Source organism: Nerophis lumbriciformis, linkage group LG21 (genome assembly GCF_033978685.3).
Source record: "Nerophis lumbriciformis linkage group LG21, RoL_Nlum_v2.1, whole genome shotgun sequence".
NCBI classification, from domain to species: domain Eukaryota; kingdom Metazoa; phylum Chordata; class Actinopteri; order Syngnathiformes; family Syngnathidae; genus Nerophis; species Nerophis lumbriciformis.
In genome coordinates this window covers 6,247,897-6,270,581 of record NC_084568.2, presented here as the reverse complement: position 1 = coordinate 6,270,581, position 22,685 = coordinate 6,247,897, and the positions used below count along the sequence as shown (strand labels likewise).

The window sequence follows — 22,685 nt, the reverse complement described above, 5'->3', positions numbered from 1 at the left end:
ATAAATATAATGTACAAGTTACACCTTTTGAATGCAATTACTGAAATAAATCAAGTTTTTCAAAATATTCTAATTTACTGGCTTTTACCTGTATGTGTATATAAAGGTATATACAGTTCCAGCTGCAATCTTTTAATGCTAGACATAGGGAGGCCCGAAAAGAACAATTTTCCGATAGTCTTGGAACGCACCATATTTTGCCGGGCTGCCCGCCTCCATATAAGGCAAAGGAACGGCTCGCGCAGACAAGGGCGGAAACGCGGCGCGGTGACAGCTGGGTAATTTCATCCAGGAAGAAGCTCCTGCTCGGACACACAACAGACGAAGCCGACGTCGAAGTCAACAAGCAGGTAACAACACATTCATTGCTCTTTTAAGCCTCTAGAAACATTTTTTATTTAAAAAAAAACAAACAAAAAACACTCCTAACCGAGCGCTTCCTTACCATCTACAAGTCACCATTAAAATCAGTGTGACGCTTACACGCCCGGTTAGCAACTCATGCTAATCAGTGCCGCGCTAACATTCAACAATGTTTCACTTTTAGTCGACGAAACAACAGTCAAATGTTTCTATTTGTGTCATTTGTCCGTGTTATTGTTCAGCAAAGAAACCTCGCAGGCATAATAATACGAGCACAGGGAGGGCGTGTTGGCGGAGAGAAGCAGGAAATGCCGCTACAAAGAGGGAAGCACAGCCGAGTATACTTAGTTTAATTACCGTAAACATTCGAGGGTACTCATAATTGTCAATATGTCGCTTCTGAAGAATTGAGTGTACTTGCTCGCTTGATTGTGGCGATATTTCGCTTGAATAGCGGCGTTTAACGTCACAATTTATTTTTTTATTTTTTTTTTACCAGTGGCGGCCGTGCGTTTCCCACCTAGGCCTTCAGTGATGTCCTGTGTCCAATGGTTACCTCTCAAAATGCCATCATTGATGTCACCACATGACCATTGCTGGAGAGAATACTATACAGCAAATTAAGACCCGGGTTCAATCTGGCCCGCCGGATATTCCCAAATACATTTTTTTTTAGATCTTTAAGTTGGAAAGTGTAGCTGCCATTATGATGTGCAATGATGTTTTCTAATGACCGTAAGTCTTGAACTATACAAAGTATTTCAATGGTTGGATTCTGCGCTTTCGCATGATATACTAGTTACTATAGTCATCCAATTAGTTCCTATTAGCATACTTGCCAACCTTGAGACCTCCAATTTCGGGAGGTGGGGGGCGGGGGCGTGGTTAAGAGGGGAGGAGTAGCTAGAATTCACCAAGTCAAGTATTTCATATACCGTATTTTCCGCACTATAAGCCGCGCCTAAAAACCACAAATTTTCTCAAAAGCTGACAGTGCGGCTTATAACCCGGTGCGCCTTATATATGGATTAGTATTAATATTCATTTTCATAAAGTTTAGGTCTCGCAACTACGGTAAACAGCCGCCATCTTTTTTCCCCGTAGAAGAGGAAGCGCTTCTTCTTCTATGGTAAGCAACCGCCAAGGTAAGCACCCGCCCCCATAGAAGAGGAAGCGCTTCTTCTTCTACTGTAAGCAACCACCCGCCCCCGTAGAAAAAGAAGCCCCCGGATATTGCGTTTCATTTCATTTGTGTGTTTACATCTGTAAAGACCACAAAATGGCTCCTACTAAGCGACAGGTTTCCGGTTCATGAAAAGACGCAATCTCTCCATCCGCACACGGACTACTATTTCACAGCAACTGCCTAAAGACTTTCAAGAAAAGCTGGCTACTTTCCGTGCATATTGTAAAAACAAGATTGCTGAAAAAAAGATCCGGCCAGAGAACATTATCAACATGGACGAGGTTCCACTGACTTTTGATATTCCTGTGAACCGCACTGTGGATACAACGGGAGCACGTACGGTGAATATTCGCACCACAGGGAATGAGAAGTCGTCCTTCACTGTGGTTCTAGCTTGCCATGCTAATGGCCAGAAACTTCCACCCATGGTGATATTCAAAAGGAAGACCTTGCCAAAAGAGACCTTTCCAGCCGGCGCCATCATAAAAGCTAACTCGAAGGGATGGATGGATGAAGAAAAGATGAGCGAGTGGTTAAGGGAAGTTTACGCGAAGAGGCCGGGTGGCTTTTTTCACGCAGCTCAGTCCATGTTGATATACGACTCCATGCGCGCCCACATCACGCTGGTTTTTAATATATTATTAAAGTTTGACTGACCTGACTGTTTTTTTGACATTCCTTTAGCGCAGTTAGATGCGGCTTATAACACGGGGCGGCTTATAGGTGGACAAAGTTTTGAAATATGCCGTTCATTGAAGGCGCGGCTTATAACCCAGGGCGGCTTATGGTTCGGAAAATACGGTATATATAATATATATATATATATATATATATATATATATATATATATCCCCGCGACCCCGAAGGGAATAAGCGGTAGAAAATGGATATATATATATATATATATATATATATATATATATATATATATATAAAAGAAATACTTGAATTTCAGTGTTCATTTATTTACACATATACACACACATAACACTCATCTACTCATTGTTGGGTTAAGGGTTGAATTGTCCATCCTTGTTCTATTCTCTGTCACTATTTTTCTAACCATGCTGAACACCCTCTCTGATGATGCATTGCTGTGTGGCACGCACAAAAGTGCTTTCATCAAATGCACTAGATGGCAGTATTGTCCTGTTTGAGTGTCACAACATTGCTGTTTACGGCAGACGGACTGCTTAACTGTAGACGTTCTTTATATTGTGGGAAAGCGGACTCAGGTCCGCATGGAGCTGGAGGCCACGCCCCCTCCAGCTCCATCCGCCTGAATTTCGGGAGATTTTCGGGAGAAAATTTGTCCCGGGAGGTTTTCGGGAGAGGCACTGAATTTCGGGAGTCTCCCGGAAAATCCGGGAGGGTTGGCAAGTATGCTATTAGGGATGTCCGATAATGGCTTTTTGCCGATATTCCGATATTGTCCAACTCTTAATTACCGATACCGATATATACAGTCGTGGAATTAACACATTATTATGCCTAATTTGGACAACCAGGTATGGTGAAGATAAAGTCCTTTTTTAAAAAAAAAATTAATAATATAAGATAAATAAATTAAAAACATTTTCTTGAATAAAAAAAGAAAGTAAAACAATATAAAAACAGTTACATAAAAACTAGTAATTAATGAAAATGAGTAAAATTAACTGTTAAAGGTTAGTACTATTAGTGGACCAGCAGCACGCACAATCATGTGTGCTTACGGACTGTATCCCTTGCAGACTGTATTGATATATATTGATATATAATGTAGGAACCAGAATATTAATAACAGAAAGAAACAACCCTTTTGTGTGAATGAGGGAGGGAGGTTTTTTTGGGTTGGTGCACTAATTGTAAGTGTATCTTGTGTTTTTTATGTTGATTTAATAAAAAATTAAAAAAACTATACCAATAATAAAAAAACGATACCAATAATTTCCGATATTACATTTTAAAGTTTTTATTGGCAGATATTATCGGACATCTCTAATACTAAGTATTTCAATGGTTGGAATCTGCACTTTTGCATGATATACTAGTTACTATGGTCATCTAATTAGTTACTGTGGTCATCTCATTAGTTACTATGGTAATGTAATTAGTTACTATGGTAATGTAATTAGTTACTATGGTAATCTAAGTCACAGCAGCTCAGACGAGGCACCAAGCAGTGTGGGTGGGGAGCGTTTCCACAGAGTGTTTCCAGAGCCCGAAATGCGGGTGTCAGGGACAGTCGCGGAAGGAGATTTTTACAACAAAGTTCTAAAGCTTAGTGATGTATCAGATTGTAGGTGGGGGTTTTTTTGTGTTCATATTGTGCTGTGTTTTGTTTTCTTTTTGTTGCGTTTCGCTTGATTGTAAAATGTCAATCGAGAGGGGGTGTGACGTTCATATGTTGTCAATATTTAGTGTTTTATCGTTAATACTTAATAATGTAAACCGTACATTCTGAGTGTCTCACTAAGTCGAAAAATTAAAAAATTCCATTCCGTTTTTTAAGGCGGTCTGTCATAACGTTTTTAGCATACAATCAGACTTTATTGTGAAGTTTTGTATTAGTGGTCCTAAAAATCGGCCCCCATACTCATTTTTTTCTCTCTAAATTTGGCCCCCCGAGTCAAAATAATTGCCCAGGCCTGCTATACAGCAACACATCTGCTGGGCATTGAACCCAATCAACAGTGTACAAAACGGGTTATTTTCAGGCACAATTAAAAATAAATGAACCTGCATCAGCAATTAAAACATATCTCATGTCAGTGTTTTTCAACCTTTTTTGAGCCAAGGCACATTTTTTGCGTCTGAAAAAACCCAGAGGCACACCACCAGCAGAAATAATTAAAAAACGAAACTCAGTTGACAGTAAAAAGTCGTTGTCGCAATTGTTGGATATGACTTTAAACCATAACCACCATAGCTCTTGTCTCAAAGTAGGTGTACTGTCACCACCTGTCACATCACGCCCTGACTTTTTGGAGTTTTTTGCTGTTGAGTTAAGTTAAAAGTTAAAGTACCAATGATTGTCACACACATTAGGTGTGGTGAAATTTGTCCTCCGCATTTGACCCATCCCCTTGTTCACCCCCTGTGAGGTGAGGTGAGGTGAGGGGAGCAGTGGGCAGCAGCGGTGGCCACGCCCGGGAATCATTTTTGGTGATTTAACCCACAATTCCAACCCTTAATACTGAGTGCCAAGCAGGGAGGTAATGGGTCCCATTTTTATAGTCTTTGGTATGACTCGGTCGGCGTTTGAATTCACAACCAACCGATCTCAGGGTGGACACTCCAACCACAAGACCACTGAGTAGGTTTTCCTGTGTGTCGTGTTTTAGTTCTTGTCTTGCGCTCCTATTTTTTTTCTATTTTTTTGGTATTTTCCTGTAGCAGCTTCATGTTTTCCTTTCCCCGCATCTACTTTGTTTTAGCAATCAAGAATATTTCAGTTGTTTTTATCCTTCTTTGTGGGGACATTGTTGATTGTCTTGTCATGTTCGGATGTACATTGTGGACGCCGTCTTTGCTCCACAGTAAGTCTTTGCTGTCGTCCAGCATTCTGTTTTTGTTTACTTTGTAGCCAGTTCAGTTCTAGTTTCGTTCTGCATAGCCATCCCTAAGCTTTAATGCCTTTTCTTAGGGGCACTCACCTTTTTGTTTATTTTTGGTTTAAGCATTAGACACCTTTTTACCTGCACACCACCCCCCCGCTGTTCATGACATCTACAAAGCAATTAGCTACCGGCTGCCACCTACTGATATGGAAGAGTATTACACGGTTACTCTGCCGAAAAATACGGTACTTAGGCTTCATGAGCAGGAATTGAGGATATATGAAGGAATCTCAAATGTGCTCATGTGCAAAGCCTTTTAAGATAATATTTTGTTGTTTTGCATATTTCTTGAAGACACACTTTTAACTTTCTTCAGGTTTGAATGCTTCTCCTGGCACTAGACATCAATTAGGTCATGGGTGTTATTTAGGGTGTGTGTTCTGTCCTAATCTAATTATATCTCTTGAGCATAATGGAGAAGTTATTGTACACCTCTCTGCAAGCACGTGCAACATTAAAAGGGCGAGGGTGACTCATTTACTGGCAAGGTTTCATAATTTACAGTGTACAATGTCAACATTTTAGTCTTGGTTCTTTACTCAACAGCTCGCTTCCATCCCTGTGTGGCATAGTTCTAATCTTGTTTTCCCCCAGTTTAATTCTCTACTAATACACCATCTCCTTAAAATACACTTGTGTAGTTGGAAGACAGGCTGCCAAAAACCCCCGCAAAAGTATGCATCCAGTCCGCTACACAGAAGCATCATGGAGGAAAACTAAAGAAAGAGCTGACCGTACAACGCAATTAGTTGTTTGGACACACGTTGGCTGCAATAAGGATGACGTCAGACCAAAAATTTTAAGTCGTAGTCAAGTGTGGAATAATAGTGCATTAACCAAAATTAAGGTGGATGTTTCAATTAGTTGTGCTTGTTTTTTTCCCCTGTTGTCGCCCATCCCTGCTCGCACCTAACGACCTTTTGAAAACAAGGTGGCTGTAGTTCAAATTGTTGACGTCGTCATGTTTTCAGCCAGGTAGAGACACCACCTGACACTGGCGGTGTCACGTAACCGCAGTCTTACATAATGTTGATCTTTCTGGCTGGGTGTGACTCGGTCAGATACTGGTTGAACATTTAAACTCGTTAGAAATAATTGCAATCCCTGTATTGTTTGGAAAGCCAAATTTTGGCCACAAATGGCTTACCTGGCTTGACAGGGTGTGTCTGCACACTGGAGTCTGTATTTACGTACCTTTTTTTCCCCGAAGCAAGTCCTAACCTGCTTCCCAGCAGACATTCTTTGGTTTTATCACCTAAGCATTCAATGCTAGAAAGGTTAAATGTACATTTTGTGTCCCCACACCCAGCTGAAAATCAGTTTCCAGTTAAGGTATTAAACTCCATTTGAGCTATGATGATTAATGCACAGACTGTTATATATCTGATGTAGGAGAAATAACCTGATAGTTTACATGTTGGTCAGAAGCTGCTGCTATTAAAAATGTTTCTCTGTATTTTTAGAGAATATAAAACCGTCTTGGTGTCGCCTCGTCCTTTCCTTTCCTAAAACCTCTTTTTCCACAGGTATGGCAGAGTTGGTGAATCTGGTACAGCGGCTGGAGGTTGCAGTGGGCCGCCTGGAGACTATGTCAGGGCCCGGTAGCAGCAATGGAGGGTCTGCTGGTGGAGGTAATTATTTTTCTTTGGAGAACCCAACAACCTTTACACAGTACATGCAGACTTGTTTGGCAAGTGTGTACAGTGGTACCTTTAATCTATGAGCACAACCTACTCAGAATACTTGTATTTTAAAGCAGGCCCGCTCATTGAAACTAAGTTAAATCAATTTAATCTGTGCTTGACCTGCTCAGAACAGCACAATTTCAACATGACTTTTAAAAAGAAAAACATACTTTTAGATAAGAAATATTGTTTAAAAAACACTACCATAGTAATGCAAACTACAACAGTTTAGTTGTTTTAAGAATGTAACACGGTAGGTATATAATGGAAAATTATATACCTAATTCTCCCGAGAATTTTGTAAAGTTTTTACCTTTTCCAGCAGAATTGGAAAAATAGGGTTGGGTAATATGGCCAAAAAAACATAATCATGATTTTTTATTTTTTTTTATATCATCTGATCTTTATTGTATCACAATTTTTTTTTATAATGTTTTTAACCTGTTAGTTTTTAAGCATCTGTACTACAAAAACCTAGGGAGTATTTCAACATTTTATTAACATAGAGTTAACAACAAAGCAAATTAAAGAAAGTAAATGCACAGCAACATAAGCAAAGAAGTCAATGTACTGATATAATAACTGGGATTTATATAGCGCTTTTCTAAGTACCCAAAGTCGCTTTACATGTAGAACCCATCAATCATTCACACCTGGTGGTGGTAAGCTACTTTCATAGCCACAGCTGCCCTGGGGTAGACTGACGGAAGCGTGGCTGCAATTTGCACCAACGGCCCCTCCGACCACCACCTATCATTCATCATTCAATTCACCGGTGTGAGTGGCACCGGGGGCAAAGGGTGAAGTGTCCCGCCCAAGTACACAACGGCAGCGATTTTTGGATGGTAAGAGGCGGGGAGCGAACCTGCAACCCTCGGGTTTCTGGCACGGTTGCTCTACCCACTACGCCATGCCGCCCCATGTGATATGATCCACTTTACGAAACTATTCCAATTAGAAAGTGTTTACAGAGTACAAAGAAGAATCCTGATCAATATTTTAAACCATATTGAAAATGGAATGATTTTAATAACAATTTTATTCATCTCATTATGTCAATCACAATTTTGTCACTGTAGGCGTGTGGTCATTAACTTGACATCATGCCATGTTAATGAGGAAGCTGAGCTTGTTTCATACACCATTCCTTTAGCCTCTACAGGCTTAGTGGCCACATGCGTGGATTGATTGATTGAAACTGTTATTAGTAGATTGCACAGTACAGTACATATTCGGTACAATTGACCACTAAATGGTAACACCCCAATAAGTTTTTCAACTTGTTTAAATCAGGGTCCACGTTAATCAATTCATGGTACAAATATATACTATCAGTATAATACAGTCATCACACAAGTTAATCATCAGAGTATATACATTGAATTATTTACATTATTTACAATCCGGGGGGTGGGGTGTTGAGGGGGTTGGGGCGGGGGGGTTAGGTTGGGTTGTACCTTTTTAGCTCTTATTTCCAAAATTGTGTACACTACTGAATTGGGGTCTTATGGCCGCTTATGTGGACACTTACACTGCCATCTGGTGGTGTCAGAAGAGTATAACATACAATAGAATTTGGACAAAAAAAGTGTAAAAATAAGAATTAGCATGTCACTAAACATGAAGTACACATTTGTGTACTTATGGACTAATATCAAAAGATGATTCTTAGTTTTTATTCTAATTAGGGTCCAATAAGCCCAAATAGCAAAGAGAAATAAAAAAAAAGCATGTACCGGTAAACAAACAACTTGGGCCTTAAGAGGTTAGATCAGTCGTTTTCCAGTTCAACACACGAGCTAACTTGGCTAACATTAGCAGCTCTTGTGAGTGACTCACCCCACGTGACCTACGGTGGCCTCAAATGACAATCAAGGCAATTTATCACAACTGACTACAACTCTTAATTTCTGACATGCCTGCAGTAAATGAATTAGTTTATTTAGATTTGTGACACTTTATACATAACTTTCTGTGTAATGTACCAATTTTAAACACTTGAGGGTGTAAAATACAATCTATTCAAGATTTTAAAATGACTCAGCCTGTTTTTAATGCATCTAAAGGGCTTATTGGTATTTTTCCAAATATTACGTTTCATGTTTTTCTAAAATGTTTTAACAGTCATCCATTTCTAAACACATGCATCATTTGCATTCCTAGTGTGATGTTAATTTATTATACCATGAAATATTTAACTAATTTAAAAAAAACCCATTCTGATTAAGAAAACCTATCCTCCAGTTTGGGGCTATTATCAGGCATATTTTCAGAGGGTATGTATTTTTGTGAATAAAAAGGCTTATGAATATATAAAAAAATTAACAGCACTGCTCTTGCTTTATGCTTGGTGGCTATAATTAGATGATGGAACAATTATTTTAGTAAGGGCTGCTTCTCCAGCATCCCAGTGGGATTAATCTTTTTTTTCTTTTTTTTTCTTGATAGTTTAGAAGGTTTATGGTCACTCAGGGCAGATTTTAGTTTTATAGATTGTCAAATTGGCTGTTTTTGTTTTTGCAGTGGTATCAGCCTATGTTGAGGCCTTTGACGAGATCATCAATGGCCCTGTGACTCAATACTACTCTTTGAGCCAGCAGATAGGCGGGGATGTCCTGAAACATGTACGTAATAATTATGTAGATGCTGCTGGAATTATTACATATAACCGACCATGCACCCTTAATGTGCTGTTTATATAACTGAAATATATATTACACGAAGAACATTTGTCATTTCCTCTGCCATGCTGATAATATTCTCATCCAGGTTTTGTTTTTCTTTTCCTCCTCGCAGGCAGAAATGATGAAGCAGGCATTCTCTAGTCAGAGACAACTTCTCATCACGGCCTCCTCTGCGCAGAAGCCCTCTGATGTCAGTTACTCATTTTGTTTGTTTATTAGCCGCAAATGAAAAGCACATTTTAAACAATTGCATACCTCATTATTACAATCCGCAATTAATTGTAGGTAGGTACTGCTCACACAAAGCGCTTATTATAATTTAGGGATTTATTTTTGTTCACTATTAGTTGTTTTTTTTGTTTTTTTTAAAATAGTATGTTAAGTGAAAATTCTCTTCCTGTTGGTCCAGGCGATTTTGACCAGCCTTCTGCAGCCGGTGTCCAAATGCATCCAGCAGGTGCAGGCGTTCCGCGAGCAGAACCGTACGTCTCAACACTTCAACCACCTTTCCGCCGTCAGCGAGAGCGTGCCTGCCCTGGGATGGGTCGCTATGGTGGGCATATTTCACCGTGTGTGAGACAGTAGAGAGCTTTGTGTTTGCGAGGCTGTGGGCGAAATAATGACAAGTTCTCGCCAACTGGGGCATGATGGTCCACAAACAGCTCGGCTGTTGTAGTTTGGATAGCTGATATTCTACTCTACGCCTTTTTAAATGCATCAGAAACAGAGTTTGAACTGTTAAATTCCACAATGTATCACTGATTGTCCTCCATGTTGCCTCTGTGCCAGGACCCAAAGCCATGCCCGTATGTAAAAGAGATGCAGGATGCAGCCATGTTCTACACCAACCGTGTGCTCAAGGAATACAAGGAAAAGTAAGGATTTCTTTTCTTTTCTCCATACTACTGAGATTGAGTATAGCCTAGCTCAGGGGTGCTCACACTTTTTCTGCAGGCGAGCTACTTTTCAATTGATCAAGTCGTGGGGATCTACCTCATTCATATATATATAATTTACATTTACTTATTTATGAAATATATGTTTTTGTTAACAAGTTAAAGGTGTTTAATGATAATGCAAGCATGTTTAACACATATAGTTAATATTGTTAAAAAATTAAAGGTGTTTAATGATAATACAAGCATGTTTAATACATATAGTTAATATTGTTAACAAGTTAAAGGTGTTTAATGATAAAACAAGCATGTTTAACACATATAGTTAATATTGTTAATAAGTTAAAGGTGATTAAAGATAATACAAGCATGTTTAACACATATAGATTCCTTTCTTTCATGAAGACAAGAATATAAGTTGGTGTATTACCTGATTCTGATGACTTGTATTGATTGGAATCAGACAGTGGTGCTGATAATGTCCGCATTTTCGAATGGAGGAGAAAAAAAGTCCTCCTTTCTGTCCAATACCACATGAAAGTGGTTGGTTTTTGGCATCTTATTTGTCCAGCTTCCGTACTCCTTTGTATACACTTTACAAGAAATACATTGTCGGCAAACTCCGTAGCTTGCTAGCTTGTGCACGCCAGCTTTCTGAGACTCTTATTTTGTTAGCGCAACTGTGCAACTGTTTTGACGACAGGTATGGCGCCAGAGTCTGTTGAAATAAAGTGTTTCTCGCCTTCCAGTCGGTAATTTTAATGAGCTGGCAGCAGCCAGCGTCATCTCAGAAGACCCTCGGGTGCCGTGAATGTCAATCAAGTGACGAAAGTGACGTCATAGTGAAGATTTTTGATCGCTCATTTTTAGGACTATTTTTTTAATGCCTGGCTGGTGATCGACTGACACACCCTCCGAGATCGACCGGTAGCTCGCGATCGACGTAATGAGCACCGCTGGCCTAGCTATTTTCCAGTACAGCAAAATATATAGTAAATGTGCTTGTCTGTTGCATAAAACACTACAAGTGAGCTTTTTTCCCTTCCTTTAGGCTCTTTTCTAAAAGAGCTTTTTTCTGAAGTCAGCATTTATGCGCCACAAGCTGTCTGGTTGTGCACTTCCTGTGTTAAAACATGCCATGATTGCAATGAAGAAGCTTTCTTCAGTGCTGCTGTAATACCAATCAGGCTTTAGAAGTAGATTGAATTAAATAAACACACTGATTTTGTTTGGAGTTTATCATGCTTCCTGAGTGATTGCATCACTATTGAATGTCGGGGCAAATCAATATTATTCCAATGTGATCAGATTACTCAGAATGCATGAGGTTTCGTCAAACACAACAATTCTTCCCTGTCATGCTCACAGGGACAAGAAGCATGTGGACTGGGTGCGAGCATATGTGTCCATCTGGACCGAAATGCAGAGTTACATCAAGCAGCACCACACCACCGGTCTGTCTTGGAGCAAGACCGTGAGTTTCACAATACCTGCTGTCTTAAAACTTGCATACTTCCTTCTGTTAGTTTGCTTGCATAGAAGTGGACAAAAAGTTTCAGAATCAACTGGTATGCTTTGGGTAGACTGGTGCGGTTTATCGCAAATAAATACATAATGATTTCCTCCGCAGGGCCCATTGGCAACAGCCGCTGCAGCCCCTCCCAGTGCGCCTGGCGGATGCCCTCCCCCACCCCCTCCTGGTCCACCTCCTCCTCCAATCAGCGAAACCTCTGGCGAAAATGATGCCCTCAGTCGCAACGCGTTGTTCGAGTCCATCAACAAAGGAGCGGACATCACCAGGGGTAGCTCTTCACAATGACTGAATTATTATAATTCCAATATTATTTAAGTGACCGGTATCCATCGTGCCTTGCAGGCCTCCGGCATGTTAAGGATGATCAAAAGACCCACAAGAATCCTGATTTAAGATCTCAGGCGGCTCCTGTCCGCACCGGACCAAAGCCCTTTAGCTCCCCCTCCTCTCGACCCTCTGCGTCGGCTACCCCGACGCGCACGCTTCCTCCTGTTTTGGAGCTGGATGGAAAGAAGTGGAAAGTGGTACGTTTCTAGGTCCACCACATAAGCTGCTTGTACACTAAAGGGGAAAGGCTGGCATTTTTCTAGGTTGCTGTTGTGTTCATATCAAATATGTCCCACCCAACAGCGATTCTGTTTAAGGCAATGTTGCAATGATGAGCCAGTAGTGTACATTCTCTCTCTTGTGTTGAAAAGGGGGGTGTGCGGAAAATATCAGGCTGATATGCGAGATTATGGCGTCACACCAATCAATCTGAGAAAATTAAAGAAATGCTCTGATAACTAGAGATGTCCGATATTATCGGCCGATAAATGCTTTAAAATGTAATATCGGAAATTATCGGTATCAGTTTCAAAAAGTAAAATTTATGACTTTTTAAAACGCCGCTTTACGGAGTGGTACACGGACGTAGGGAGAAGTACAGAGCAGTTGCGTCTCCCAGTCATACTTACCAACCCTCCCGATTTTCCCGGGAGACTCCCGAATTTCAGTGCCCCTCCCGAAAATCTCCCGGGGCAACCATTCTCCCGATTTCCACCCAGACAACAATATTGGGGGCGTGCCTTTAAAGGCACTGCATTTGCGTGCCGACCCAATCACATAATATCTACGGCTTTTTTTATAAACAACTTTAACACTGTTACAAATATGCGCCACACTGTGAACCCACACCAAACAAGAATGACGAACACATTTCGTGAGAACATCCGCACCGTAACACAACATAAACACAACAGAACAAATACCCAGAACCCCTTGCAGCACTAACTCTTCCGGGATGCTACAATATACAACCCGCCCACCTCAACCTCCTCATGCTCTCCCTGAGAGAGCATGAGGAGGTTATGTCCCAAATTCCAAGCTGCTGTTTTGAGGCATGTTAAAAAAAAAATAATGCACTTTGTGACTTCAATAATAAATATGGCAGTGCCATGTTGGCATTTTTTTCCATAATTTGAGTTGATTTATTTTGGAAAACCTTGTTACATTGTTTAATACATCCAGTGGGGCATCACAACAACATTAGGCATAATAATGTGTTAATTCCACGATTGTATATATCGGTATCGGTTGATATCGGAATTGGTAATTAAGAGTTGGATAACATCGGCAAAAAAGCCATTATCGGACATCTTTACTGATAACCGATTAAACGCTCCAATGAGGCGAGATTTCACATAGTGTGCTGTAGGTGGGTTAGAGTGAGCAAATCAAGCGCTCCTTTTCTCATACATGCCCTGCTGTGAGCCTGTCGTAAACTTCCCCTAAGCTCATTGTAAACAAACATGGCGTCTTCATTGTTTTAGAGGAAGACGTTTTGGTGCTATTTGCGCCAAATATAGGGGGGAGGAAACATCAAGCGTCAACATATTTAAGCCTTATCAGCCATCTGAAACGGTATCATCACTACGACAGTATTTTTGAAATCCTAGGAAGATGCTGCGTCATCACTTGGTGAATGTGGTTATAGTGTCAAAGCGCTTTGAGTAGCTTAATGGTCGAAAAGCGCTATAAAAGTAAAGTTCACTCAGTTTTAATGTCTCTCGCAAATTGGGTTGCGTGGCACGTGCGCTTCACCTCTGGTTTCTGCCCTCTGATTTGATTTGGGAAATGTGCATGTTTTACTTAGGAAAATATTTTTTTAATTAATGCAATGAGTTTATATCCCGTCAGTTGACAAATTATTCATTATGTTTTTTCTTTTTCATGGTGACCCGTTAATAGAATAGAATAGAATATATCTTTATTGACATTGTACATTGTACAATGAAATTGTAAGCAAAATTTGAATTTCCTGAATTTCCCCCAGGGATCAATAAAGTACTTTCTATTCTATTCTAAAAACTAATTTAGTGCAAATTCATAATAACACATACAAACATAAGAACATAGATACAAATACATAAAAATACCAAGCACACAGCTCACAGCTCACATGCACAGTCATTATTGTCTTGTGTCCAACGACACTATTGCTCTCGGGTAAAAAGTGTTCTTAAATCTGTTTGTCCGGCATTTTATTGTCCTGTATCTCCTGCCCGAAGGGCAGCAGTTCAAAAAGTTTATGTCTGGGATGAGATGGGTCCCTAATGATGTTTTGGGCCTTTTTGAGGCACCTGGCACTGTACAGTTCATCGAGGGAGGGGAGAGAGCAGCCAGTAGAGATGCGCGGATAGGCAATTATCTCATCCGCAACCGCATCACAAAAGTCGTCATCCACCCGCCATCCACCCGATCCAACATTTTATCAAAACCACACCCGCCCGCCACCCGCCCGTTGTTATATATCTAATATAGACGATGCAAGGCATTAGTGAGGTTAGAAAGCTTTTGCCTGTTAAAGAAAGGAGACTGATCCAATGGAGCAGAGACATTCAATGCGTGCCACGCATTAATATCTCTTGGTCACGCATTAGTGGCTAAGAGATATTAATGCGTGATAATATTATTTATCATTATTATAGTATTGTCATTTCCATTAAGAAAGTGTTGACTATTGTTGCCAATGCCCTCAGATCAGGAGTGCGTTCCTCACACTTTGTGTGCGCAGTTGCAGCAAGCAGAGCGAGGCTTTTAAGAAGTTAAAAAAATGTTTTAGAAAGACGGTCTATATTTTCGTTAGGTAAAAAAAATGTTTCTGAATTTATTTCAATGAATATTAACTTGTTAACGTTATAATGCTCAAATAGGGACGAGGGCGGGGTACACAGTGAACAATTTTGCGACAAAGATGAACCTTTATTGATTGATCTGCAGCCATGACAAAATATCAGACAATCTCCATTGTCAACGACAGGCAGGAAAATAAAGATAAACACATAGCCTATGTTGTAGGCATAGGCTCATATGTTTTTAAGTTTAAATAAAAAATGTGCCTCATAAGCCTTAGGCTGTCAATCACGCGCACAAACTTAAATTATACAATAACATATGTATGTCATCCCTATTTAAACATAAATAAATAATAATAATAAATTACCTGCAACTTATTGGCCAAGGCAAATAGCTGAAGGGGGGAAATCAAACCCATCAGACTGCACTTTATCATCAAACTTGAATTATAATGAAAATAGACGGTCGCGACAAACAAAGCAGGCTAAATATCCTTACATTGTCGCCAATCAGAGATGCGCTTCACTTGAAAGCGAGGCCAAATAATTAACACACAGTAGTATATCTCGAATAGAAAAAAAACAAACAACGCAATTGCCTTAATTCCTTTGCATTGTAGTGCGCCCAAACAACACGTAACCATCAAAATTATTCAGCTGACCGAACTCAAAATAGGTTAGACATGGGCTTATTTGGTATAGCCTATAGGTAACGTAGACTAATTCGTTTAACATATCCAACCGTATGTCTACTTACTTTTTTTTTTTTTGTTAGCATATGCAGGAATAAAATGGCATCTACAGTGCCAGGATTCAGGCGAGAGCGCCTGGCCTCTAAAATGCGCCCTGCTGCGCTGAAGGAGCGCTCACTTGCGCCACTTGTTGCTGGGACGCAGTGCCATCTTTTTCTTTTTTTTCTTCTTCTTCTGTTGTGTTGTGCTGCAGTGCCTGATGAATAATTGACTGTTTCAAAGAGTGCTGCTCGTTTTTCGTATGTGGGTAACATTTAACTATGTATATATATTTCCCAATTGGTTCAACCGCCACCCGCCCACATCTATTTTTACCCGCCCGACCCGCGGTTTATCCGCGGACTCCGCGGTTGTGTCCGCAAACCGCGCATCTCTAGCAGCCAGTGATCTTGATGGCAGTTTTTATGACCCTCTGAAGTGCGTTTCTCTATGCCGCCGTGCAGCTGCCATACCATACCATACCTGCCAACTACTCCGGTTTTCCCGTAATTAGTACGGTTTTCATCAACCTATTCCGGGTTACGGTTGCAGTGATAAAAAATACGGTTTTTCATTAATTAAAAAAAAATTTTTTTTTTAAATGCGCGAGGCTATTTATAGCACTGCTGCCAAGCACGAGGCACCTGTTGCCATTGTTTCCAAACGAGCGAACGATCATGGAATCAGCCGGAGAAAATTCGCAAACGAGTCTTAAACCGAAAAGAAAACTGCAGTCATTCCGTGAAGAATATTCAAAAGCCTATCCGGGAATAATTATCCGTTCCAAAAAGGGTGAAAACTACGCGAATTGCACCTTGTGCAGACAAGATTTTTCGATCAGACACGGAGGAATTAGCGATGTAAAAGACCACGTTGGGACAAAAGAACACAAGTCTAATGCCGTTGCTAGCGATACAAATGGAAAACTTTCAACGTTTTTCGGATTTTAGCCACAAAAAGGTAATGACACCAATGTTATCTATTGGAATTGTTTAGTACTGTTATACTGTTAAAAGTGTTTATACTATTTATGCTTTCAAGTCCAAGTTGAAGAAATCTTGTTAAATGTTGACAGCATAACTACCAAAATACAGAAGTATGTCCTTAATATTTTTGCAGTGCTAAGTGCTATTTCTGTTGAAAAGTTAAAATGATTACATTAGAGATGTGATGTGCCACTTTTCAAGTGTCTGATGGCTTAAATTAATTTTCATTAATTTTTCATATTTTGAATTCTTTTGAAAGGCTTACAAAAAAACTACATTTGAATTGTAATTCCATGCTATTGACAGCACTATTAATTTTAATGAAGTTAGCTTACCATGTTTACAGTATGATAATTGTGATAGAAATGTGAATTTTAGGCACAGAATATTTTTTACAATTGAACAAGGCAGTAGATTATACAAGCTTGGACAGAAAGTTAATAATGACACCAATTTTTTTTTAAATGGAATTGTTTAGTACTGTTTTACCATTTGTTTACTGTAAAAAGTGTTTATACTGTTTATACTTTCAATGAACAAATTGAAGTCTTGTGAAAGGTTGACAGGATAACTGGCATTAACTGTCAAAATAATTTCAAACTATTGAAGTTAGCTTACAGAATAAACATGTCAATCAACCCATATGATTTTTGCTGTAATATTTTTGTTTTGAAAAGTCACTGTGACTGATAGAAAAGTGATGGTTTTAGCAACATTTTAACCTGTCTGAATGCTAATAATCATTTTGCGTCGGGGGGCGAAGCCTGAACCCCCCACCAGGACTTTGTCCTGGACCTACCGGGGCCTGCGGCCCCTGGACCCTGGCTACTAGGTTTTTCTGATTTCAAAAGTTGGCAGGTATGCCATACACACATGCAGTATGTCAGCACACTCTCTTATTGAGCAGCGATAGAAGGACACTAGCAGTTTTTGTGACAGGTGTTTTTTTTTTGAGGAGTCTCAGAAAGTAAAGTCGCTGCTGTGCCTTTTTGATGGTCACTGAGGTGTTCGCACTCCACGACAGGTCTTCCTCGATCTGGATCCCAAGGAACCTGAATTTAGAGACCCTTTCCACATAGTCCCCATTGATGTACAGTGGTTGGATGTTTATCGTTTTTTTTTCTTCCGGAAATCCACGATCAGCTAATCGCACAACATTGGCTGAATGGATTGTTCAACAGTTTTATTAAAAATAAAAAAGGAGATGACTTCCACATCGCATGTGTAAATTGTGCAAGGTGGCTGTCATGTTATAACTGGCGAAAGAAGGATTGCATTAATTGCGTATGTGTGAGTGTAGCTCAGATTTTTTCCTATCAGTCTAAAACCAAGTATTGGCACACAAACTAGACTTTAGGTGAAGTAACTGGTTGTAGTCTTCTAATTCATGTCTATTTTTACTCTGCAGGAGAACCAAGAAAATGTACCGAATCTGGTGATCAGTGACACTGAGCTGAAGCAGGTGGTTTACGCTTTCAAGTGTAATAAGAGCACTCTGACCGTCAAGGGCAAAATCAACTCCATCATTCTTGGTAACAAAGGGAGCATGTTTTGTTTCTGGTTTATTCTCCAATGTCATGATGTGGGAGTAACTTTGCTTATCTTGTGCTTCCCCTGTCCAGATAACTGTAAGAAAATGGGGTTGGTGTTTGAGAACGTCGTGGGCATTGTTGATATCATAAACTGCAAGGATGTCAAGATCCAGGTGTGTAATACATCATTTATTCTTTAACATACAAGGGCCATTCCACTGAATCTGTGCCATTTTGCTTTTTTCAACTCTCAAAAATAAACTCGCATGTCTTTTATTTACCTCTAAAGCTGATAATACACAAAAAGTGTACTGGTGTATATTAGGCAACTTTATTTGATTTTTTTTAGAAATGACTCATTGGAGTAACAGGACTGAAATAACAAAAGTGAGTTTTTAGTATCAAATGGGCAAATACATTAAATATACCCACATTATTTTATAGTAAAGTATAATTTTAAGAAGTGGGGTACAGGCAACAAATGCTTTTTCCCCCCAGTGTTCAAGGTAGTTCCGACACCTCCGCTCCGGACAAACTAACCTCCGAGGACAAAGCTACGAACAATGGGAGACCGGTCTTTCTGCGCCGCCGCTCCCAGTCTGTGGAACGCTCTCCCTGACCACCTGAGGGCACCACAGACTGTGGATGCTTCTAAAAAAGACTTAAAAACCCTTCTTTAAAAAAGAAAATTGAAAAAAAAATTTTTTAGATATATGCGTGCTAGTTCTAGTTTGTATTTTTATTTATTTTTATTATCTTTTTGGGGACGGCGTGGCGAAGTTGGTAGAGTGGCCCTGCCAGCAATCGGAGGGTTGCTGGTTACTGGGGTTCAATCCCCACCTTCTACCATCCTAGTCACGTCCGTTGTGTCCTTGGGCAAGACACTTCACCCCTTGCTCCTGATGGCTGCTGGTTAGCGCCTTGCATGGCAGCTCCCGCCATCAGTGTGTGAATGTGTGAATGTGGAAATAGTGTCAAAGCGCTTTGAGTACCTTGAAGGTAGAAAAGCGCTATACAAGTATAACCCATTTATCGTTTATTTATAATTTTAGGAAGTGGGGTACAGGCAACAAATACTTTTTCCCCCCCAGTGTTCAAGGTAGTTCCGACACCTCCGCTCCGGACAAACTATTCTCCTCCAACCTCCGAGGACAAAGCTATGAACAATGGGAGACCGGGCTTTCTGCTCCGCCGCTCCCAGTCTGTGGAACGCTCTCCCTGACCACCTGAGGGAACCACAGACTGTGGATGCTTCTATAAAAGACTTAAAAACCCTTCTTTTAAAAAAAGAAGAAAAAAAAGGCCTTTTTTTAATTTTTTTATTTTTATTTTTATTTTTTTTTAAGATATATGCGTGCTAGTTCTAGTTTGTATTTTTATTTATTTTTATTATCTTTTTATATATTTATTTTTAATACACTGTAGCACTTTGAGGCTGTTTGCTCAATGGAAAGTGCTTTTTACAAATAAAATATATTATTATTATCATAAATCTAGGGGTTAGCGGGGGGGTGTATATTGTAGCGTCCCGGAAGAGTTAGTGCTGCAAGGGGTTCTGGGTATTTGTTCTGTTGTGTTGCGGTGCGGCTGTTCTCCCGAAATGTGTTTGTCATTATTGTTTGGTGTGGGTTCACAGTGTGGTGCATATTTGTAATTATAATGATAAATGGGTTATACTTGTATAGCGCTTTTCTACCTTCAAGGTACTCAAAGCGCTTTGACAGTATTTCCACATTCACCCATTCACACACACATTCACACACTGATGGCGGGAGCTGCCATGCAAGGCGCTAACCAGCAGCCATCAGGAGCAAGGGGTGAAGTGTCTTGCCCAAGGACACAACGGACGTGACTAGGATGGTAGACAGTGTTAAAGTTGTTTATACGGTCACCCTCAGTGTGACCTGTATGGCTGTTGACCAAGTATGCTTGCATTCACTTGTGTGTGTCAAAAAACTTTATTTAATTGGGCCAGGAACGCAAAGGCAGTGCCTTTTAAGGTTTATTGGAACTCTATACTTCGCCCTACGTCCGTGTACCACTCCGTACAGCGGCGTTTTAAAAAGTCATACATTTTAGTTTTTGAAACCGATAATTGCCGATATTACATTTTAAAGCATTTTTCGGCCGATAATATCGGACATCTCTAGCATGAACTTTATGATTTGAACTTTTGGCATAGTTTTAACACTGATATTTAACATTAGATCATTGTGTTAGTCAGAAAATAGGAAAATCATCATAAATCTTTTAAATCATATTTATTACATATCTGTCAGATCACACGTGCAGGATACTTGGTTTAATTTAAAAAATATATATTTTACAGTTAATTCTATCGCACATTTCAACCTATTTCATGGGGAGGCAAGCGGCACATGTTGCACTGAGAATTGCTGTCACCTCCAGGTTCTGGGTAAGGTCCCTACCATCTCCATCAACAAGACTGATGGCTGCCATGTGTACCTGAGCAAGGACTCGCTCAAATGTGAGATCGTCAGCGCCAAGAGCTCGGAGATGAACGTCCTGATCCCCAAAAAAGATGGCGATTTTGTAAGGAGTTTAAAACGCTCATTTGTGTGCTCGTCGTTGAGGGGACAGGGAAATCAATTCCAAGATGTCCACTGACCTTTGCCTCTTTCCATAGACGGAGCTTCCAGTTCCTGAGCAGTTCAAGACCGTCTGGGACGGCCAGAAGCTCGTCACCACGACAACCGAGATTGCGGGATAGAGGCGCAGCACGAGAAACGGCCGCCTGTTCTCGACACCGCACACACGTCCCCTTCCAACCCCCTCCGCCATCTCGCCCACCTGACTGATACGACCCCACTCACCAGCTAACCCACACTGTAGAGGTGAGAATCGAATGTCATGCGTTAACACCCGCCCCTCCTCGCCGCTCCTTCCCACAGCCAATGAGGACTGCTCACTTTTATCGGACGCATTTCCTCCAGCCAATTAGCAGGGAGCACTTTTCCATGAGCATCTGGATAATGTTATGCTTTACACCTCAGTTGGAGTTATTTAGTTTTCTGGGGCCAGTCAGGCATAATTGTCAGGATCCATTTTCTTTATTTTTTTTTTTTTCTACGGCGGCTTATATGCAATTCAATGAAGCACTTGTTAACAAATCCTTTGAACGGTCTCTATATCGCACGTTGAAAATAGACAGTAAATATTGTCAGCACATTTAAAATTGGGTTGCGTGCGCACGCCAGATCTTCTAACCTTACAAAGAAATTGATCATCTCGTTCAAATACGACAAGATCTTGATGGCATATGCTTGTGTGCACATTCCCGAGTATTACATTCCATGTTAGGAGCAGTTGTGGCGAAGAGCAAGGCGATCCAGCCTGTTAGCTTTTGAGGCTAAGTGGTTTCTAAGAGAGATGTCGGCATGTTTTTTTGAGATACTTCACTCATTAGCCATGTTTGCACCGTTTGGCTAGCAGTCCTTTTTATATTTTCTCTTTCTTTAACCTTTTTTTGGGGGGGGCAGGGTCCACAATCTGCTCATTAGTACTGGAGACATCATTAAAATGTTGCAATAACATGCATGTGTTTTCATTTCTACATTTGGATTAATCAGGACTTATCACAGGTTATTACTTGCTTGCTAAATAGAGATGTCCGACAATACCGGACTGCCGATATTATCGGCCGATAAGTGGTTTAAAAAATGTAATCTCGGAAATTATCGGTTTCAAAAAGTAAAATGTATGACTTTTTAAAACGCCGCTGTACGGAGTGGTACACGGACATAGGGAGAAAACTGCGTCTCCCAGTCATAGCTGCCAACCCTCCCGATTTTTCCCGGGAGACTCCCGAAATTTCAGTGCCCCTCCCGAAAATCTTCCGGGGCAACCATTCTCCCGATTTCCACCCAGACAACAATATTGGGGGCAGTGCCTTTTTAAAAGCACTGCCTTTTGCGTGCCGGCCCAATCACACAAGTGAATGCAGGGTGAGGGTGGCCGTATAAACAAGTTTAACATTGTTACAAATATGCGCCACACTGTGAACCCACACCAAACAAGAATGACAAACACATTTCAGGAGAACATCCGCACCGTAACACAACAGAACAAATACCAAGAAACCCCTTGAAGTGAAGTGAAGTGAATTATATTTATATAGCGCTTTTCTCTAGTGACTCAAAGCGCTTTACATAGTGAAACCCAATATCTAAGTTACATTTAAACCAGTGTGGGTGGCACTGGGAGCAGGTGGGTAAAGTGTCTTGCCCAAGGACACAACGGCAGTAACTAGGATGGCGGATGCGGGGATCGAACCTGCAACCTTGCAGCACTATCTCTTCCAAGACTCTACAATATACACCCCCTGCCCCTCCCACCTCAACCTCCTCATG

At 40.5% G+C, this 22,685-nt stretch overlaps 1 protein-coding gene across 1 annotated transcript; it reads left to right on the top strand.

Moving 5' to 3' along the window:
- Positions 1-223: 223 nt before the first annotated feature.
- Positions 224-21,867, top strand: cap1 (CAP, adenylate cyclase-associated protein 1 (yeast)). The gene is made up of 13 exons (XM_061983173.1): positions 224-350; positions 6,678-6,782; positions 9,360-9,460; positions 9,633-9,710; positions 9,930-10,073; positions 10,310-10,395; positions 11,785-11,890; positions 12,047-12,218; positions 12,293-12,474; positions 18,192-18,315; positions 18,406-18,488; positions 20,725-20,868; positions 20,963-21,867. The coding sequence occupies exons 2-13, from the start codon at positions 6,680-6,682 to the stop codon at positions 21,044-21,046; spliced, it is 1,407 nt and encodes a 468-aa protein (XP_061839157.1). The 5' UTR covers positions 224-350; positions 6,678-6,679; the 3' UTR covers positions 21,047-21,867.
- Positions 21,868-22,685: the final 818 nt, after the last annotated feature.